Raw genomic sequence first — 18,471 nt, forward strand, 5'->3', positions numbered from 1 at the left:
TGGCTTGCTAATTTAGATTTCTTTGAATGTGTTCTTCATTGCAGATATGTAGTTTTAAAATTTTAATTGCAAGATTTTTTTAACAAGTCTTGGAATGTCTTTGGCAAGTTCAGAATGGTTCCAATGGACAATCCTTACTCTGATAAGGAGGTGGAAATCAGGAGCCTACATAGAGTCAACACACACCCACAGCTATCCTGCCCACTCATTTTTCTACAACCTCTCCTCTGTGCACACTGATCACCTCCCTTCTTCAACCCCTCTCTGCCTACCTTAATTAGGAAAGGGAAAATAGATTATGAGGGAAAACTGGCAAGGAACATAAAAACAGACTGCAAAAGCTTTTATAGATATGTCAAGAGAAAAAGATTAGTTAAGGCAAATGTAGGTCCCTTGCAGTCGGAAACAGGTGAATTGATCATAGGGAACAAGGAGATGGCAGACCAATTGAACAAATACTTTGGTTCTGTCTTCACTAAGGAAGACATAAACCGTCTGCCGGAAATAGCGGGGGACCGGGGGTCTAAAGAGATGGAGGAACTGAGGGAAATCCAGGTTAGTCGGGAAGTGGTGTTAGGTAAATTAAATGGATTAAAGGCAGATAAATCCCCAGGGCCAGATAGGCTGCATCCCAGAGTGCTTAAGGAAGTAGCCTCAGAAATAGTGGATGCATTAGTGATAATTTTTCAAAACTATTTAGATTCTGGAGTAGTTCCTGAGGACTGGAGGGTAGCTAATGTAACCCCACTTTTTAAAAAGGGAGGGAGAGAGACAACGGGGAATTATAGACCAGTTAGCCTAACATCGGTAGTGGGGGAAATGCTAGAGTCAGTTATTAAAGATGTGATAGCATTACATTTGGAAAGTGGTGAAATCATCGGACAAAGTCAGCATGGATTTACCAAAGGCAAATCATGTCTGACGAATCTTATAGAATTTTTCGAGGATGTAACTAGTAGAGTGGATAAGGGAGAACCAGTCGATGTGTTATATCTGGACTTTCAGAAGGCCTTCGACAAGGTCCCACATAGGAGATTGGTGTACAAACTTAAAGCACACGGTATTGAGGGTTCAGTGTTGAGGTGGTAGAAAATTGGTTGGCGGACAGGAAGCAAAGAGTAGGAATAAACGGGTCCTTTTCAGAATGGCAGGCAGTGACTAGTGGGGTACCGCAAGGCTCAGTGCTGGGACCCCAGTTATTTACAGTGTATATTAATGATTTGGACGAGGGAATTGAATGCAACATCTCTAAGTTTGCGGATGACACGAAGCTGGGTGGCAGTGTTAGCTGCGAGGAGGATGCTAGGAGGCTGCAGAGTGACTTGGATAGATTAGGCGAGTGGGCAAATGCATGGCAGATGCAATATAATGTGGATAAATGTGAGGTTATCCACTTTGGCGGCAAGAACAGGAAAGCAGAGTATTACCTGAATGGTGACCGATTGGGAGAAGGGGAGATGCAACGTGACCTGGGTGTCATGGTGCACCAGTCATTGAAAGCAAGCATGCAGGTGCAGCAGGCAGTGAAGAAAGCGAATGGTATGTTGGCATTCATAGCAAGAGGATTTGAGTTTAGGAGCAGGGAGGTTCTGCTGCAGTTGTACAGGGCCTTGGTGAGACCGCACCTGGAGTATTGTGTGCAGTTTTGGTCTCCTAACCTGAGGAAAGACGTTCTTGCCTTAGAGGAAGTACAGAGAAGGTTCACCAGATTGATCCCTGGGATGGCGGGACTTACATATGAGGAAAGACTAGATAGACTGGGCTTGTACTCGCTGGAATTTAGAAGACTGAGGGGGGATCTTATAGAAACATATAAAATTCTTAAGGGGTTGGAGAGGCTAGATGCGGGAAGATTGTTCCCGATGTTGGGGGAGTCCAGAACCAGGGGTCACAGCTGAAGGATAAGGGGGAAGTCTTTTAGGACCGAGATGAGAAAACATTTCTTCACACAGAGAGTGGTGAGTCTGTGGAATTCTCTGCCACAGAAGGTAGTTGAGGCCAGTTCATTGGCTATATTTAAGAGGGAGTTAGATGTGGCCCTATTTGCTAAAGGGATCAGGGGGTATGGAGAGAAGGCAGGTACAGGCTACTGAGCTGAATGATCAGCCATGATCATATTGAATGGCGGAGCAGGCTCGAAGGGCCGAATGGCCTACTCCTGCACCTATTTTCTATGTTTCTATGTTTCTACCTACCACTGTCACCCTTCCTTTAACTGTCCCTCTCAGTCTCTCTCCCTCAGGTCCTTCCCTCTTAGCCAAGTCAAGAGTGTTTTATTGTCATATGTCCCTGACAGAACAATGAAATTCTTATTTGTAGTAGCACAACAGAATACGTAAACACAGTACTCTGTAAACAATATACATATGTACACACACACACATATATACACATACATATATATAGACATACACATAAAAACAAAGTAGCAATAATAGTGCAAAAAGACAAAACCAAGGCCTCCAATGTTGATGTAGTTCAGAGTTTATTTGGAGGTTATAGTGTTTAATAGCCTGATAGCTACAGGGAAGAAGCTGTTCCTGAATCTGGACGTTAGTTTTTAGGCTCCTATTTTTTCTTCCCGATGGCAGGAGTGAAATGTGTGGCCAGGGTGGTGTGGGTTGCCTTCCCTCTTAACTTTATCCAATCTCCTGCTGCTCACTCCCTCTTAGAGCGAGGCTCGACACTCTACAGCCGATCACCACAGCTCATCTTCTTCAGAGCTGCACCCTGACTGCTCTTCCACCCCAGTCCCAGGAGCCATGCTGCACAAAGCCTATGGCCTAGACCAGAACATCATCCAGCTAATGTTGAGAACCTTCAGGTGTCTGCTAGATATCAGCAGGTCCATCACCCAGTGCACTGCACTCAGCTGGAAAGTCCTGGTGCATGCTTTCCTGTCCAATAGGAAGTAATTTGTTCTACAGGTGCATAGGACATAGAGTATAGGAGTAAATTATTATTTTCACCAGTAAAGGAACAAGCCCTTTGGCCCAAAGTGCCCAGGACAATCATGACGGAAAGTTAAACTAATCTCCTCTGCCTGCATTTGATCCACAGTCATTCAAATTGCCGCTGACAAACATTCCCATAGCACGATGCTGCCACCACCATGCTTCACCGTAGGTATGGTATTGGCCAGATGGTGAGCGGTGCCTGGTTTGTTCCATTACTTTGCTTGGCATTCTGGCCAAAGAGTTCAATCTTGTTTCTCATGGTCTGAGGGTCCTTTAGGTGCCTTTTGGCAAACTCCAAGCAGGCTATCATGTGCCTTTTACTGAGGAGTGGCTTCCGTCTGGCCACTCTACCATAAAGGCCTGATTGGTGGAGTGCTGCAGATATAGTTGTCCTTCTGGAAGGTTCTCCCATCTCCACAGAGGAACTCTGGAGCTCTGTCAGAGTGACCATCAGGTTCTTGGTCACCTCCCTGACCAAGATCCTTCTACCCCGATTGCTCAGTTTGGCCGGGCGACCAGCTCTATGAAGAGTTCTGCTGGTTCCAAAGTTCTTCCATTTAAGAATGGCGGAGGCCACTGTGCTCTTCGGGACCTGCAATGCTACAGAAATTGTTTTATACCCTTCCCCAGATCTGTGTCCTGACACAATCCTGAGTCGGAGGTCTACGGACAACTCCTTCGTCTTCATGGCTTGGTTTTTGCTCTGACATGCACTGTCAAATGTGGAACCTTATATAGACAGGTGTGTTCCTTTCCAAATCATGTCCAATCAATTTAATTTACCACTGGTGGACTCCAATCAAGTTGTAGAAACATCTCAAGGATAATCAATGGAAACAGGATGATCCTAAGCTCAATTTTGAGTGTCATAGCAAAGGGTCTGAATACTTATGTAAATGTGATATTTCAGTTATTTCTTTTTAATTACTTTGCAAAAATTTCTGAACACCTTTTTTCACTTTTTTATTATGGGGTATTGTATTATGGGGTATTGATGATTAAAAAAAAAAGAATTTAATCCATTTTTAAATAAGGCTGTAACGTAACAAAATGTGGAAAAGGTGAAGGGGTCTGAATACTTTCTGAATGCACTGTATGTTGCAAGGAAAACATTATAAGGTGGTGGAAAGCTTTGGGAATTATAGGTCCCAGGTTGTCTTGATCAAGCATATTTACACTGATTACACAAAGTGTCACAAATAACTGTACATATCTACATTGTTAAGAAATGTTAGTTTGAAGTTCAGATATTTTCACAAGTGGCTACAGTGATAAATAATAACACACAAATGAATCAATCTCCATTAAAATAGTCACCTTCCCTCTATTTGCAGCACAATGTTTTGTTTCACTTTGGGTGAAAGGGAATATGTTTAAATTAGCTTTTAATAATAAGTTCTATTGTTATAAAACAATTCCTGCATGTATCTGTATACTAAAAATAAAGCTCAAAATAAAGTGAGATTAGAATGTGTAAAATAAATCATTAAAACATTCTCAACTTCAGGCAGAATTTATTGTTCATCCTGATAAGACAATAATGAATCACAATATACGACAAAGTGATTAAATGCTTAAACATTGGGCTAATTGTCATTTATTTTAAAGAGAAAGTATGGGACATAACAAATATATATGTATATATATATAATTCAGCATCAGGTTGAATTAGATGAAAAATGTTTCACTTATCTGCTTTGACATCCCTTCCAACAATTTCTTCATAAATACTACCTAGAATTCATGTTTGAATTGCAGATTTTCTGTACATCGCTTTCCTTCCTCGACATTTTAAGTTAGACTAGATATCATCTCGATTTACAAAATTCCATTTAAATCATTGTATTACCAGCTTATTTTACCTTTCCTTCCTCACATTCCTCATTCTTTGTAAACCTCTCACTGAGTTCTAACTGGAGTCATATCCATAAATGCTAGAGTTCCCAATCCGATCACTGACTAAATCTTAGTTTACTTTAGAGATAGAGCCGGAAACAGGCCCTTCGGCCCGCTGAGTCCGCATTGACCAGCGATCCCCTCACATTAATACTACCCTACACAAGGGACAATTTTTAAAAAACATTTATACCAGCCAATTAACCTACAAACCTGTACGTCTTTGGAGTGTGGGTGGAAACCGAATGTTCTGGGAGAAAACCCATGCGGTCAAGGGGTGAACGTACAAACTCCGTACAGTCAGCACCCATAGCCAGAATCAAACCCGGGTCTCTGGTGCTGCAACCACTGTCAGGCAGCAACTCTACTGCTGTGCCACCATGCTGCCCTTTTACCTACAAAAGAGCCAACTTTACTTACAAACAGAAAGGAAATGAATGATTACTTAATTTGATAATAGATTAAAGGGATGAATGCTTCATAAAATAATTCTTAATGTAATAACAATGCCAGACTGTTTGCTCAAATGTTTAATCTTATCTGATAAATCTGCATAATTTGTTATCCTATGACAAATAATTTGTTAAAATCCTTATTTTCTTTCAGTTATACCAATACAAATAATTCTGAGTGTCTTAGAACAACAATTAAACTCCACTATGAGGAACAGACTTTTGAGAAGGCAAAAAAGGAAATTAAATGAAATTTTCTTTTGTCACCTCACTGGCATTAGGTAATGCACAGCCACTTTATCGTTAACTAAACAAATAAAGCTAATTGTTAAGCAGATCATATTCCAATCGAGTGCCTGAATGGGCAAGTGGCCAATGTCATCGTGATACATATCCGATTTATTCCAAAAGCTGCTTAAAAATTTAACATCAGCAAATGCATGGCTTTCAGTGTTGTTCTTTTAACTTACACAGAACAGAGTCTATCACTAACTCTGCACATTGCACAGATAATGTACAAGTACTTAAACAGAAGCAACAGGAACTGGAAAAGTCCTTGTGGCCAAATGAGCATGTTCTGCTGTACAACAAGATTATGGCTGACTCAACTTTCCTCAAATCCACTTTCCTGCACTTTTTCCCATTGCCATTGATTCAGCTCTTAAAAGTCTATCTCAGCATTGAATGTTTCAATGATTTACACAGCAGAGCTTCTATGGGAAGGAATTCCACAACATTTGAGAATAATTACTTCCTCATCTCAGTCTTAACAGAGTGCCTCCTATTCTAAGGCTCTGTCCTCTGGTCTGAGACTCTTTGACAAGACAAAACATTTCCCAGCATTTGCACTGTCATGCCCCCTTGAAATCTTATACGTTTCAATTTTATTGCCTCGCATTTTTCTAAACAGTACAGACCTAACCTCTAACCTTTGATCATATGACAAATATTCCAAATCTGGTGTCTTGTACAGCGGTGGCAAGACTTCTGACCTTCTTGGCTGACAGGGGCAGCATTCCATTAGCCTTCCCGATTATTTGCTGCACATGTATGCCAGTTTTCTGTTTCCCATACAAGAACTTCCAAATTGCTTTGTGCTACAGCATTCTACATCTCAACAATAGCGTTAGATTGTCCTTCTTTCCAAAGGGAACAACTTCACATTTCCACATTATAGTCTGTTTGCCAACCTTTTAACCTTTCACTGGACCTCTCCGTAGATTGTATTCTTTGCAAAAAATATTTCCATTTACTTATGTGCTGCAGCTTGATCACAATATAGTTGTTTCATCCCTCTAAATCATTAATCTGATGTAGACATCTACAGTGCCAACACTGATCCTTGAGGAACTATTGGTTACAGGATACCAACCTGTAAATGACCTGGAACAAAGAAGAGTACAGCACAGGAACTGGCCCTGCAACCCACAATATGTTCATGCCAAACATGATTCCTACCCAAACTAATTCTTTCTGCCTGCACATGCTCCATATCTCTCCATCCCCAACATACTTATGTGTCTAAAATTCCCTTAAATTCCCTACTATCACATCTACTCCCTGCTCGATAATCAATTTTTCATCCATAATATCTTCCATACTAGGTCATTTTTTGTACACACCTTTTGAAAATACAAATCTAATAGAATGCTTTAAAAACATCAATAATGAATTATCATAAATGCAACATTTGTAGTAAATCCCATTAAAAATCATAATCATAATAGTAATTTATTAGCCAAGAATGTTTTGCAACATAAGAGGAATTTGATTTGCCATACAGTCATACCAATGAAGAGCAGGACAATTCCTCAGGACAATTATTTTTTACATAACACAGACACAAACAAAAATTAGTACACATAATAATCTTGCTTTTTCCAGTATTGTATGACATACTGGTGCTGCTTTCTGCATTCACAGAACTCAAAAACATCAGTACCTTTGCTACCAGTTTCCGCAGCTGTTCTCGCATCTGACTCTGTGCCTCCATTTTTCAACTTTTCCATTTCAAGAAATGGTCAGTAATCAATGTCAGTTACAAATCCAGTCTCACACATCTATTTTAACTCCAAACGTATTTAGAAACATAGAAAATAGGTGCAGGAGGAGGCCATTTGTGATCGTGGCGGATCATCCACAATCAGTAACCTGTGCCCAACTTCTCCCCATATCCCTTGATTCCACTAGCCCCTAGAGCTCTATCTAACGCTCTCTTAAATTCATCCAGTGATTTGGCCTCCACTGCCCTCTGTGGCAGAGAATTCCACAAATTCACAACTCTCCGGGTGAAAAAGTTCCTCCTCACCTCAGTTTTAAATGGCCTCCCCTTTATTCTACGACTGTGGCCCCTGGATCTGGACTCCCCCAACATTGGGAACATTTTCCCTGCATCTAGCTTGTCCAGTCCTTTTATAATTTTATATGTCTCTATAAGATCCCCTCTCATCCTTCTAAACTCCAGTGAATACAAGCCTAGTCTTTTCAATCTTTCCTCATATGACAGTCCCGCCATCCCAGTGATCAATCTCGTGAACCTACGCTGCACTGCCTCAATTACAAGGATGTCCTTCCTCAAATTAGGAGACCAAAACTTTACACAATAATCTCTGGATTATTACCAGGGCCCAATACAACTGCAGAAGGACCTCTTTACTCCTATACTGAAATGCTCTCGTTATGAAGGCCAACATGCCATTAGCTTTCTTCACTGCCTGCTGTACCTGCACGCCAACTTTCAGTGACTGGTGTACAAGGACACCCAGGTTTCACTGCACTTCCCCCTTACCTAACCTGACACCATTGAGATAGTAATCTGCCTCCTTGTTTTTGCCGCCAAAGTGGATAACCTCACATTTATCTATATTATACTGCATTTGCCATGCATCTGCCCACTCACTAAACCTGTTCAGGTCACCCTGCAACCTCCTAACATCTTCTTCGCAGTTCACACTGCCACCCAGCTTTGTGTCATTCGCAAACTTGCTAGTGTTACTTCTAATCCCTTCATCCAAATCATTAATATATATGGTAAACAGTTGCGGCCCCAACACTAAGCCGTGCGTCACGCCACTCGCCACTGCCTGCCAATCTGAAAAGGACCCGTTTACTCCTACTCTTTGCTTCCTGTCTGCCAACCAATTCTCTATCCATGTCAACACCCTACCCCCAATACCATGTGCTCTAATTTTATTCACCAATCTCTCGTGTGGGACCTTATCAAAGGCTTTCTGAAAGTCTAGATACACTACATCCACTAGCTCCCCTTCATCCATTTTACTTGTCACATCCTCAAAAAATTCCAGAAGATTAGTCAAGCATGATTTCCCTTTCATAAATCCATCCTGACTTGGACTTATCCTTTTACTGCTATCCAAATGCACTGTTATTACCTCTTTAATAATTGACTCCAGCATTTTCCCCACCACCGATGTAAGGCTAACTGGTCTGTAATTCCCCGTTTTCTCTCTCGCTCCTTTCATGAAAAGTGGGATAACATTAGCTATCCTCCAATCCACGGGAACTGATTCTGAATCTATTGAACATTGGAAAATGATCACCAATGCATCCACTATTTCCAGAGCCACTTCCCTGAGTACCCTGGGATGCAGACCATCAGGCCCCGGGGATTTATCAACCTTCAGTCCCATCAGTCTACCCAATACTATTTCTCGCCTAATGCAAATTTCTTTCAGTTCCTCTACCCCCCCTAGATCCTCTGTTCTCTAGTACATCTGGGAGAATGTTTGGTCTTCCTTAGTGAAGATGGATCCAAAGTACCTGTTCAACTCTTCTGCCATTTCCTTGTTACCCATAATAATTTCACCCATGTCTGCCTTCAAGGGACCCACATTTGGCTTTGCTACTTTTTTTTTCTTAACATATCTAAAGAAGCTTTTACTGTCCTCCTTTATATTCTTGGCCAGTTTCCCTTCGTACTTCATCTTTTCAGTCCCTATTGCCCGCTTTGTTACCTTCTGTTGTCCTTTGAAAGTTTCCCAATCCTCTGGCTGTGTTATACATCTTTTCTTTTAGTTTTATTCCATCCCTAACTTCCCTTGTCAGCCACGGTTGCCTCCTACTCCCCTTAGAAACGTTCTTCCTCTTTGGAATGAAATGATCCTGCATCTTCCGGATTATGCCCAGAAATTCCTGCCATTGCTATTCCACCGTAATTCCTGCTAGGATCCCTTTCCAGTCGACCTTGGCCAGCTCCTCTCTCATGCCTTCATAGTCCCCTTTGTTCAACTGCAACACTGACACTTCCGATTTAACCTTCTCCCTCTCAAATTGCAGATTAAAACTAATCATATTATGATCACTACCTTTTAAAAGGGTTCCATTCCATTCTTCCAAATTTTATCATATTAGTTCTGCACTAGTTCTTCCGTGATGTCTGTTTGCACTGTTGTGCCTTTGCCTCTACCACAATGAAAATCTGCTATGCTTCCTGCTCTCTTCTCCCCCCCTTGCCAAAACCAGAAAAAAGAACAGACCCCTTGTTTATACTGTTCAGTCCATCAACCTCCACATTCAATTTCTCCCATTTTCAATGAGATTCCACCACAAGGCACATCTTTCCCCCGCCCCTTGCCGAATTCCAAAGGGGGCATTCCCTCCATGACGATCCAGCTCACCATTCCATCCCCATTCCCTTTCTCATAGCAGTTTCACATTTAAGAGCAGGAGATGCAACATTTGTGTTTTTATAACCAAGCAGCAATTTCAAGTTAAGCAACAAGCCACTTGCACTACTTTCAACCTAACCCATTTCTCAAAAAATGTGGCTGCATCTGTGTTGCATTCATCAACTGCAGATTGGGTGACTGCTTTGTAGGACACATCTACTCAGTCAACGAGGAGTGTAAGAAAATAACTGCAGATGCTGGTACAAATCAAAGGTATTTATTCACAAAATGCTGGAGTAACTCAGCAAGTCAGGCAGCATCTCAGGAGGGAAGAAATGGGTGACGTTTCGGGTCGAGACCCTTCTTTAGACTGATGTCAACGAGGATGTTGCCTATCACTTTAATTATTCATCCTACTCTAACTCGAGCTCCACCTTTAGTCTCCCATAGTATTTTAATGAAGCTTGATGCAAGCTCTAACAGCACCTTATCTTCTGTCTGGGCATATGTCTGCACACTACTAAAGTGAGTTCAGCAATTTTGGGTAACCCGAGTCAGAACTTGTCAGTACTGATGCAAGCAAGGTCAGCCATCTGTAACATTAATTTGTTTTTTGTTTTCTTTTTTCACAAACTCAGGTGATTTGCTGAGTGCTTCCAATGTTCTCATTTGTGTCAGGATTTCTAGCATCTGCCCTTTTTTTCAGTTTCTGTAAAGTTGTTTCTATGATTAGCTATGATTAACTTGTATTCATTTCCCTCCCTCAAGTGGCACTGAACGCAATTGGACAACCTTCGTCTCCACCTTGTCAGATATTCCCTTTGTTCTCTCCAACCTCCCAGCAGGTGCATGTTTTCTCACTTTTCCAGTTCTGATGACGGGTCATTGACCCGAAAAGTTGAAACTTTGAATTTCTTTCCGCAGATGTGGTCTGACCTGGTAAGCACCCGAATAGTACTGTACAATCTTTTCAAGCCAGCATTTCTCATATTTAAAGGGGTGCAAAAAACGATTGTAAAAATATACAAAGTCTACAAACATAAACACCTCTACTCAACGTTAACCAATGTTATCTCGTTATAAATAACCGTCCAAATATTTACTGTAAACCCAGCATCAGTTGGTGACAACTATACTGTTCAACTTGCATATTTAGGGAGATCAAAGGAGGCCGATTACCAACGATTTCCTGCCTCATCTGTACAATAAAACCTTAACCCATCTTTAAAACAAAAATCAGTTTCTTTAGCACAGCCTGACACCAAATCCTTACACATCGCCATTTTGGGATTTTGACGGAATCAACTTAGCCCATCGCGTTGCATGGCGGTGGATGAAGTTCATCACGTAGTACCCTTTCACTCAATCCGTCGGGATACAAAGCAAAAAGAAACTACACAACCGCGCCAGTCGCTGAAGAACCTCCGTTAACGATCTAGACTCCTTTAAGTTCGCCTCCGAGCATGGCAAACTACACTTCCCGACCATTCGCGCGCGCTCAAGCGCCTGCGCACTTACTTCTAACGGCACCTCCGCCAGCCAGGGAACCCAGCGATGCACTGTGGGAATTGTAGTCACATTCCAACGACCCGTCCTTGTTCTTCAAAGCCCCGCGACTGTGGTAAAACTCCAACTCCCAGGCTTCCCCGAAACGAGCAGGCAGCCATGGCGGCGGGTTGTTTGGTGGAATTGCAGGACCCCCCCTCTGGCGGGTAATTGCTCGGCCTTCATTGTCTGTGAGGGAAGACAGCCAGTGAGAGAAAAAAAATTCGAAAAAAATTAAAATTCGAATCGTTTATTTTGCAGGGGAAAAAAATATTAGCTGCAAATTTTAATCATAAAAATTCGGAGCCGATGGAGAGAAAGGAACCGAGCTCTTGCCAAAACCCCCGGCCCTTTGAGAGAAAAAAAGCAGGCGAGAGACGGTGATAAGGAGATTAAAATCTCTCCCCCTCCTCCCCCCCTCACAGGCTGGCAGGGTTGTTATAGGGAGAGCGGCGGAAAATATAGTCTCCCGGTGAATCGAACGGCGCGGGCCGAGCCGCCTCGCCTGCGAGCAACGGGCTCACTCGGGAAAGCCTTACGCTCTCCCGTCTCTTGCCCGGCGCTCTCCCTCCTCCTCCTCTCCGTCTCTTGTCGTGGCCAGCGATGGCTCGGGCTCGGGCGCCCGACTCTCCGGAGATGGGGGAGAAGAAACAGTAAAAAGAAGAACATACAGCAATCCTTTAGGATTAATTTACCTCCGGAGATCCCCCTCCGACCCTTCTTTTTGGTTTTATTATTTATTTGGGGGAGTTTTTTTCGTGTGTGTGTGTGCGAGAGAGGGATTATTATGGCCAAAGCTCCGAGTAAAAGCGGCGGCTTGAGGACTGGCAGGAGTTTCCTGGATGAGCTGCGGCACTTTCACAGGAGTAAAGGGTAAAGAGAAATATATTCGCCAGAAAATAAATATAACTTTTAATGGAAGGGGGGGGGGGGTGTATTAACCGTCTAAAATAATACAAGGGGAGGGACGAAATGTGTTGCTTTTATTCGGAGGCCTTCAAAGGCTTTCAGTTGTCACTCGGTATCTGAACATGCACCAAAGGCGACAGGGAATGGGAATTATTTCATTGTAAAGGATGAAATATGTTCACTTAAACTTTTTTAAATGGTGAGGGAGGTCGAAGAGCAGAAGGCTCGAGTATTAGTTGCCGTTGTTGCCTTGTTTTTGCCTCTTTTTTTTGCCAACAGTGGTTCTTGGCAAGGGAATTAAATTTCATTCGAACTCTTTTTTAAACAAAACAAAATCATTCGAATTACAATTTTAAATTCTGCGCAGTGTGGAGTTGTAATTATCTGTCAGGTTGAAGGGGGAGTGGCGGGGGGCTTCTGAATCGCTGAGAGTAGGAGGGATGTCGAATTTTAAGCATACCGTTTCAATTTGTTATAAAGTATTTGCTTTATAATTTGTCATGAGTTTGGATTTGACGCAAAAACCTGACCAACTTTTGAGACATCATTGGCAATAAGAGATTTTTTGCACATTTAAGCATGACGTTCATTTTGCTTCAAACTTTGAGTGGTACTTTTTAAGGCGATTGCTGCCTTTGTAAACAAGTGTTGTTAAAAAAAAGGTAAAACAATATGTAAACAAGATTTTATTTTTAAATGTTTTTAGGACATCCTTTAGGAAGATCCCGATCATCGGAGGGAGAGAGTTGGATTTGAGTGTTTTATACAGTAGAGTTACTTCGCTCGGGGGATTCGCCAAGGTAATTTAGTCATATGTGAAAAATATATATTATGCCGTTTAAATTTTATGGAGGTGCATATTTGATGCCCCATCACCATCCTTGTTTCTTAGAGGTCATGCGTGCGTTTGTTTACGACTGATTTGTTGGGTTAAAGAATATAAAACGTTGATTACTGTGAATTTTTTTACAAATAGATTCCATTGTTTACTGAAAACAGCGTGAAACTCACAAGTCTCTGACATAACTCTAAATACAAGCAGTGAAAAAAATCCCACAAACTTACAGCGTTTCTTTCCTAATGAATTTGTGGATTCCCAAAATGTATCGTTATTAACTATTAAAGTATATAGAAAATCTAGCTGTGGTATATTTAAAGACTGACTGCTAATTTGGTTTACGTGAACCCATACAAAGTTTGCCGCCTCTTTTAAATATACAATAAATATCTATGAAAATAACATTTATTTTTTTTAATGGGAAAAAAGAAACAATCGGGTTCTTGTAGAAGATGATTTATAGGGAATTTTGAAATACTTCGTTTTAGCTAAACGAAACGGTTTGTGTGAGCCCTTTTAAGGCCTGTCTCCTAGTCGGAGTGTGGAGCGAGTGAATGAACTGAAAATTAGCGACTGTGTAACATCAGTAATGTGAGCGGGATCCGTGAGAGTCAGTAATGCAACCGTCTGCTGCAATTAAGGTCTACTCTTAAAGGGGATTGATCGCTTATTTTGTTAAAGAAAGAAAATTGGTTGTTAGGCTTCTTGCACAGCTAGGCCTTGTAGAGGCCTAAATCAATATGAATTAAAATAAGAATCTACAAAAGGCATTTTTGACCTACAGAAACCTTTACTTGACATTTTGGAGATTGGATAACATTTTTTGACCACATGTTGAATATTTGTAAGAAAATACCCAGCATTAATGAAATATAAAGGTTCTCTTTCATAGATGCTTTCCACATTAACCTTGACAGAAAATCACTTATTTGTTGCTGTCATTGCCATAAGACTGGTGCCTCTTCTCATTCTTTTGTGCTGTGTGTGTTTTGGGGGAGGGGGTAGAAAGAAACTACTTATTTAAATTTACCAAATTGGGTTTGGTAACCTGGTATTCATTTGAACAAACTGCAGTTACTGATGGTTTGCTGCAATTGATTTTTTAATATAGATATATCTACATGTTGGATGAGACTATGATAATACTTTTGAGAATTGTGTGCTTCTATTACTCTTTGAAAGGTCAGGAAAGATTTGCTGTGGATATATATGAATAGTTTGTGGCGAGTTGAAAATCAAATTCCAGTGGCTGGAAACCGGTATTAAAAACAAAATGCTTGGATGCTCAGCAGGTCAGGCAGCATCTGTGAAAGAGAAACGGTGAACATTTTAGCTCAAAGACATTATGACTTCTAAATTGTTTCTCTTTCCTCGGATTCTATCTGACCTATTGAGTATTGCCAGCATTTTCTATTTTCAGTTTGTGGAAGTGTTGTATGTTGGAATGAATTGTACAGCTTTGGATATCATTGAAGTGAGATGGATCAGAATTTCATACATGTCACAACAATGGTAATTAAATGGATCTGATGGAAATTGGGATATGGGAAGGAGTATCTTGGATGATCTAAATTTATGGAAGGTTAGTTTGGACAACTTTGGAATAGTTGGGTAAAAGAATATGGATTAGGATTTCAGCAGCAGTTCTGCTGAGCCACTGATAGAAATTGGTAATATTTTGTGTCTAGGATACGTTGGAGAGAATATAGATTTGTATGTCTAACTTGGTGTCAAATGCCAGGTTTCTATACTGTTCAGTTCAGCCCAAATTAGTTGACCAGGAAGAATTGGTAAAGAGTTTTGTGTTGGGCAATGTTTGATGGGTGGGTGGAATCCAGTGCAATCATGATTAAAGGTGTTGTATCTGGTCATTCTATTATTTGACTGGAAGAAGTTTGACCTATCCAAGATTAGATATTGTATAAGGAGTCTGACCGTTTAACAATGTAGGGCTTAAAAGTGATAACTGGGAGGCAGACATCAGTTATCATCTCTAGATTAGTTATCATCTTTAGAAAGTAAAATAGTTAATGGTTTACCAAAATAGGTGTAATCAGGCAGAACGTGATGTCTTGGGATAATATTGTCAAGGAATATGGTGGCGATGTGTGTGAACAAATTAGATTTGAAAGCATAGTTGTGCTTGGCACTCTATCTATATTAATGGGTCAACATAGGCATAGTGCTGCAACTGATTGAGGTTGGGTCAGCCATGTCTGTTTCCATCCAATTCAACTGTCAAAAAATTACATTTAGTTTGTTTTGGGGGAATATAAAACATGGTAGATGTTTTATTTCTAGGGAGTGCTATATGGATTAAAAAAAGATTTGGTTTATGTGATTTAAAAAAAGTTTCTTGGGCCAGAGTTTACTAATACTTTTTCTTTCTCTGCCCCATTTCAGAGAATTTTTGCACTCTTAATTGAAAAAACTATTGAATCAAAACTTTTTGTGTTTTAATTGTGCCCCAACTCCCTCAAGTGTAGCCTGCTCCATCAAGGGATCTGCTAACACTTTGAAAGCTTCAGAGTTATTGATAAGTGAATGTGATCCGAAAAGCCGAATCTATGCTGTCACCGTATTAGGATAATGAATCGGGTAGTTCAATCAGCTATCCCAATTTCTAAGAAGGTACATCAAGAATTTTCCTCAGTTCTGTAGAAATATCTTTAATTGTTTATTGTTACGTGTTCCGAGGTACAGTGAAAAGCTTTTGTGTACTATCCAGTCAGCAGGAAGACAATACATGATTATCATGTGTCTCAGAAGATGCCTAAATTAAAAATATTGAGTGTTCTCCAATTGCAAAAAAAAAGATATTAATGTTGTTTCATCATATAGAAGCTGGGAGGATTTTTGAATTGGGTGGTATAGGAAAAGAATGTGCTAATATTTTAAAAGTGAGGCCTGATTGGGTTGGATATCTTGATTGTTTTGGAGTCTGTATACCTTTTTGAAAATGATTAGTTTAAATTTATAATTGCATATCGCAAGCCACTAGAATCATAGAGTTGTTCTTGCACAGAAAGAATCTATTCAAACCAGAAAGCCTGATAGCTCTTTGAAAAATACTTCCCAGTCCCAGTTCACCAGCTCTTACCCCGGGGCCTTAAAATTATTCTGTCAGATATCTATCCCTTACCCTCTTGAAAGTTGTTTCTATTAGTTTTCTAGGTAATGAATTCCAGATCACAACTCATTTTAAATAGTTCCTGATATTTGCTTTCATTCACTTTGTGTTTTCTTATTTCTGAACTATCAATTGATGGGATCAGCCGGTCTCAATTTACTCTATCCAAACTTGTCATGATCTTGTCCACCTTAACAAATCTCCCAACCTTTACTCCAAGTAAAATAACCCATCTTCTCCCATCCAACTTAATTGCCAAAGTTCCTCATCCCTGAAACCATTCTAGCAAATCTCTATTCACAGCCTCAAAGACTTTCACACCCTGTCTAACATGTGATAACCAGAATTCAAGAATTGAATGCAATAATCCAATCCAAAGATGAAATCAAAAAAAAAAATCCTGCTTTTGTACTCTTTGCATCTACGTATGAAGCTCACATACATGTGCTTTACAAAACTCTCACTTGTAACTATTGTATATTTCAAGATTATTTTGGAAAAGGCAGTTCCAAAATTCTCCCCCCCCCCCCTAAAAACCCTGCATACATTTTGGCTTTGTATTAGGCCTTTAGGCCTTGGCTACCCATGGGACATTTGTCCAACTTGTCGTTCCTCATGCTCGAGCCTGAGTGGAATGGAATTGGGCCTGATTCTGTCCTTAATACGTTCTTGCCTTAGAGGGAGTACAGAGAAGGTTCACCAGATTGATCCCTGGGATGGCGGGACTTTCATATGAGGAAAGACTGGATAGACTGGGCTTGTACTCGCTGGAATTTAGAAGACTGAGGGGGGATCTTATAGAGGTTGGAGAGGCTAGATGCGGGAAGATTGTTCCCGATGTTGGGGGAGTCCAGAACCAGGGGTCACAGCTCAAGGATAAGGGGGAAGTCTTTTAGGACCGAGGTGAGAAAACATTTCTTCACACAGAGTGGTGAGTCTGTGGAATTCTCTGCCACAGAAGGTAGTTGAGGCCAGTTCATTGGCTATATTTAAGAAGGAGTTAGATGTGGCCCTTTTTGCTAAAGGGATCAGGGGGTATGGAGAGAAGGCAGGTACAGGCTACTGAGCTGGATGATCAGCCATGATCATATTGAATGGCGGTGCAGGCTCGAAGGGCCGAATGGCCTACTCCTGCACCTATTTTCTATGTTTCTATATACACAGTGCCGCAGTAATTCCAACACGTTAGGCAGCATCTCTGGAGAACATGATAGGTGACATGTTGGATCGAGTCCTCATTCTGTCCTTGTCTTATGCAAGCACTGGCTTTAAGAGTATTTGCGTAGTGATCGTAATGTGGGAACTCTGGTTGTGTTCTTCGTACTACATTAGAGCCAAATGGCTTGCTATTGTCTACCTCCAATTGTTTTGTCTGGTGTCTATTAAAGCAGGAATTGAGTGTAGTCTGTGGGCCTAATTATCTCCCCAGCTAGTAATTTACCAATGGAGCAACTGAGCAGGACAATTTCAATTGTAATTTGTTGTTTTGAGGAGGTGAATTCCCAAGTGGATAATGACGTGATGTACCTGTGGCATTTTTTATGTAGACATCTAAAATTCTCTCGACATTTATGCACAAAAAGCTCTTTGCAATAGTTAATCAAGTAGAATCACATCCTTGGCAATTTCATTCTCCCTTTTGGCTCTCTCGTCTAACGTCATTGTACCCTGATCTTCCTTTCATCTTTTTTCTCGATTAAACTGCCATACTGATATTTATAGTCACTCCCGCGACTATGCAGTTAGATTGATCTTGCACTATTTCCCAACACTCTCCTAATTCCATTTTCTTTCAGTTTCTTAAAATAACTTTCCCCAACATACAGCTGCATTTTCAAATTTTCATCTGCTTGGGGATTGGCATTCCATTTTTCATAATATTTGTGCACCTACCAAATTGTAATACCACATCCTCACTTTCACCTTTTTCTCATTATGCTAGCTCCAATTAAAGCCAATTCACACCTGGTTAATCCTTTTATTGCTGCATCTGGCCAGATCACTGTGGTAATATTGGATTCTACCCTCTGCTGAAACAATTTGCGATTCCATGACTGCTGTAAAATATTAAAAAAGACCCCTCGCTTTTCCTCATACAGGTTGCTCCTTTAAATTG

General features: G+C 40.8%; 1 protein-coding gene and 1 long non-coding RNA gene across 3 annotated transcripts in view; one reads left to right on the plus strand and one right to left on the minus strand.

Annotated features, from left to right (window-relative positions):
• Positions 1-12,254, minus strand: part of LOC144605507 (uncharacterized) — a 37,177-nt gene extending 24,923 nt beyond the window's left edge. Inside the window, exons 1-2 of one of the 2 annotated variants that reach the window (XR_013548860.1) lie at positions 12,174-12,254; positions 11,452-11,667 (exon numbers count right to left, since the gene is read on the minus strand). This is a non-coding gene — a long non-coding RNA (uncharacterized LOC144605507). Of the gene's footprint in view, positions 1-11,451; positions 11,668-12,017; positions 12,111-12,173 lie in introns of those variants that run through there. The other variant, XR_013548859.1, reaches the window with a different exon arrangement.
• Positions 11,620-18,471, plus strand: part of LOC144605506 (AT-rich interactive domain-containing protein 2-like) — a 150,779-nt gene continuing 143,927 nt past the window's right edge. The window contains exons 1-2 of the mRNA XM_078420863.1: positions 11,620-12,351; positions 13,094-13,187. Of these exons, the coding sequence (XP_078276989.1) occupies positions 12,266-12,351; positions 13,094-13,187 (180 nt within the window). The 5' untranslated portion in view covers positions 11,620-12,265. The remainder of the gene's footprint in view (positions 12,352-13,093; positions 13,188-18,471) is intronic.

This window comes from Rhinoraja longicauda, chromosome 24 (genome assembly GCF_053455715.1).
Source record: "Rhinoraja longicauda isolate Sanriku21f chromosome 24, sRhiLon1.1, whole genome shotgun sequence".
Taxonomy (NCBI): domain Eukaryota; kingdom Metazoa; phylum Chordata; class Chondrichthyes; order Rajiformes; family Arhynchobatidae; genus Rhinoraja; species Rhinoraja longicauda.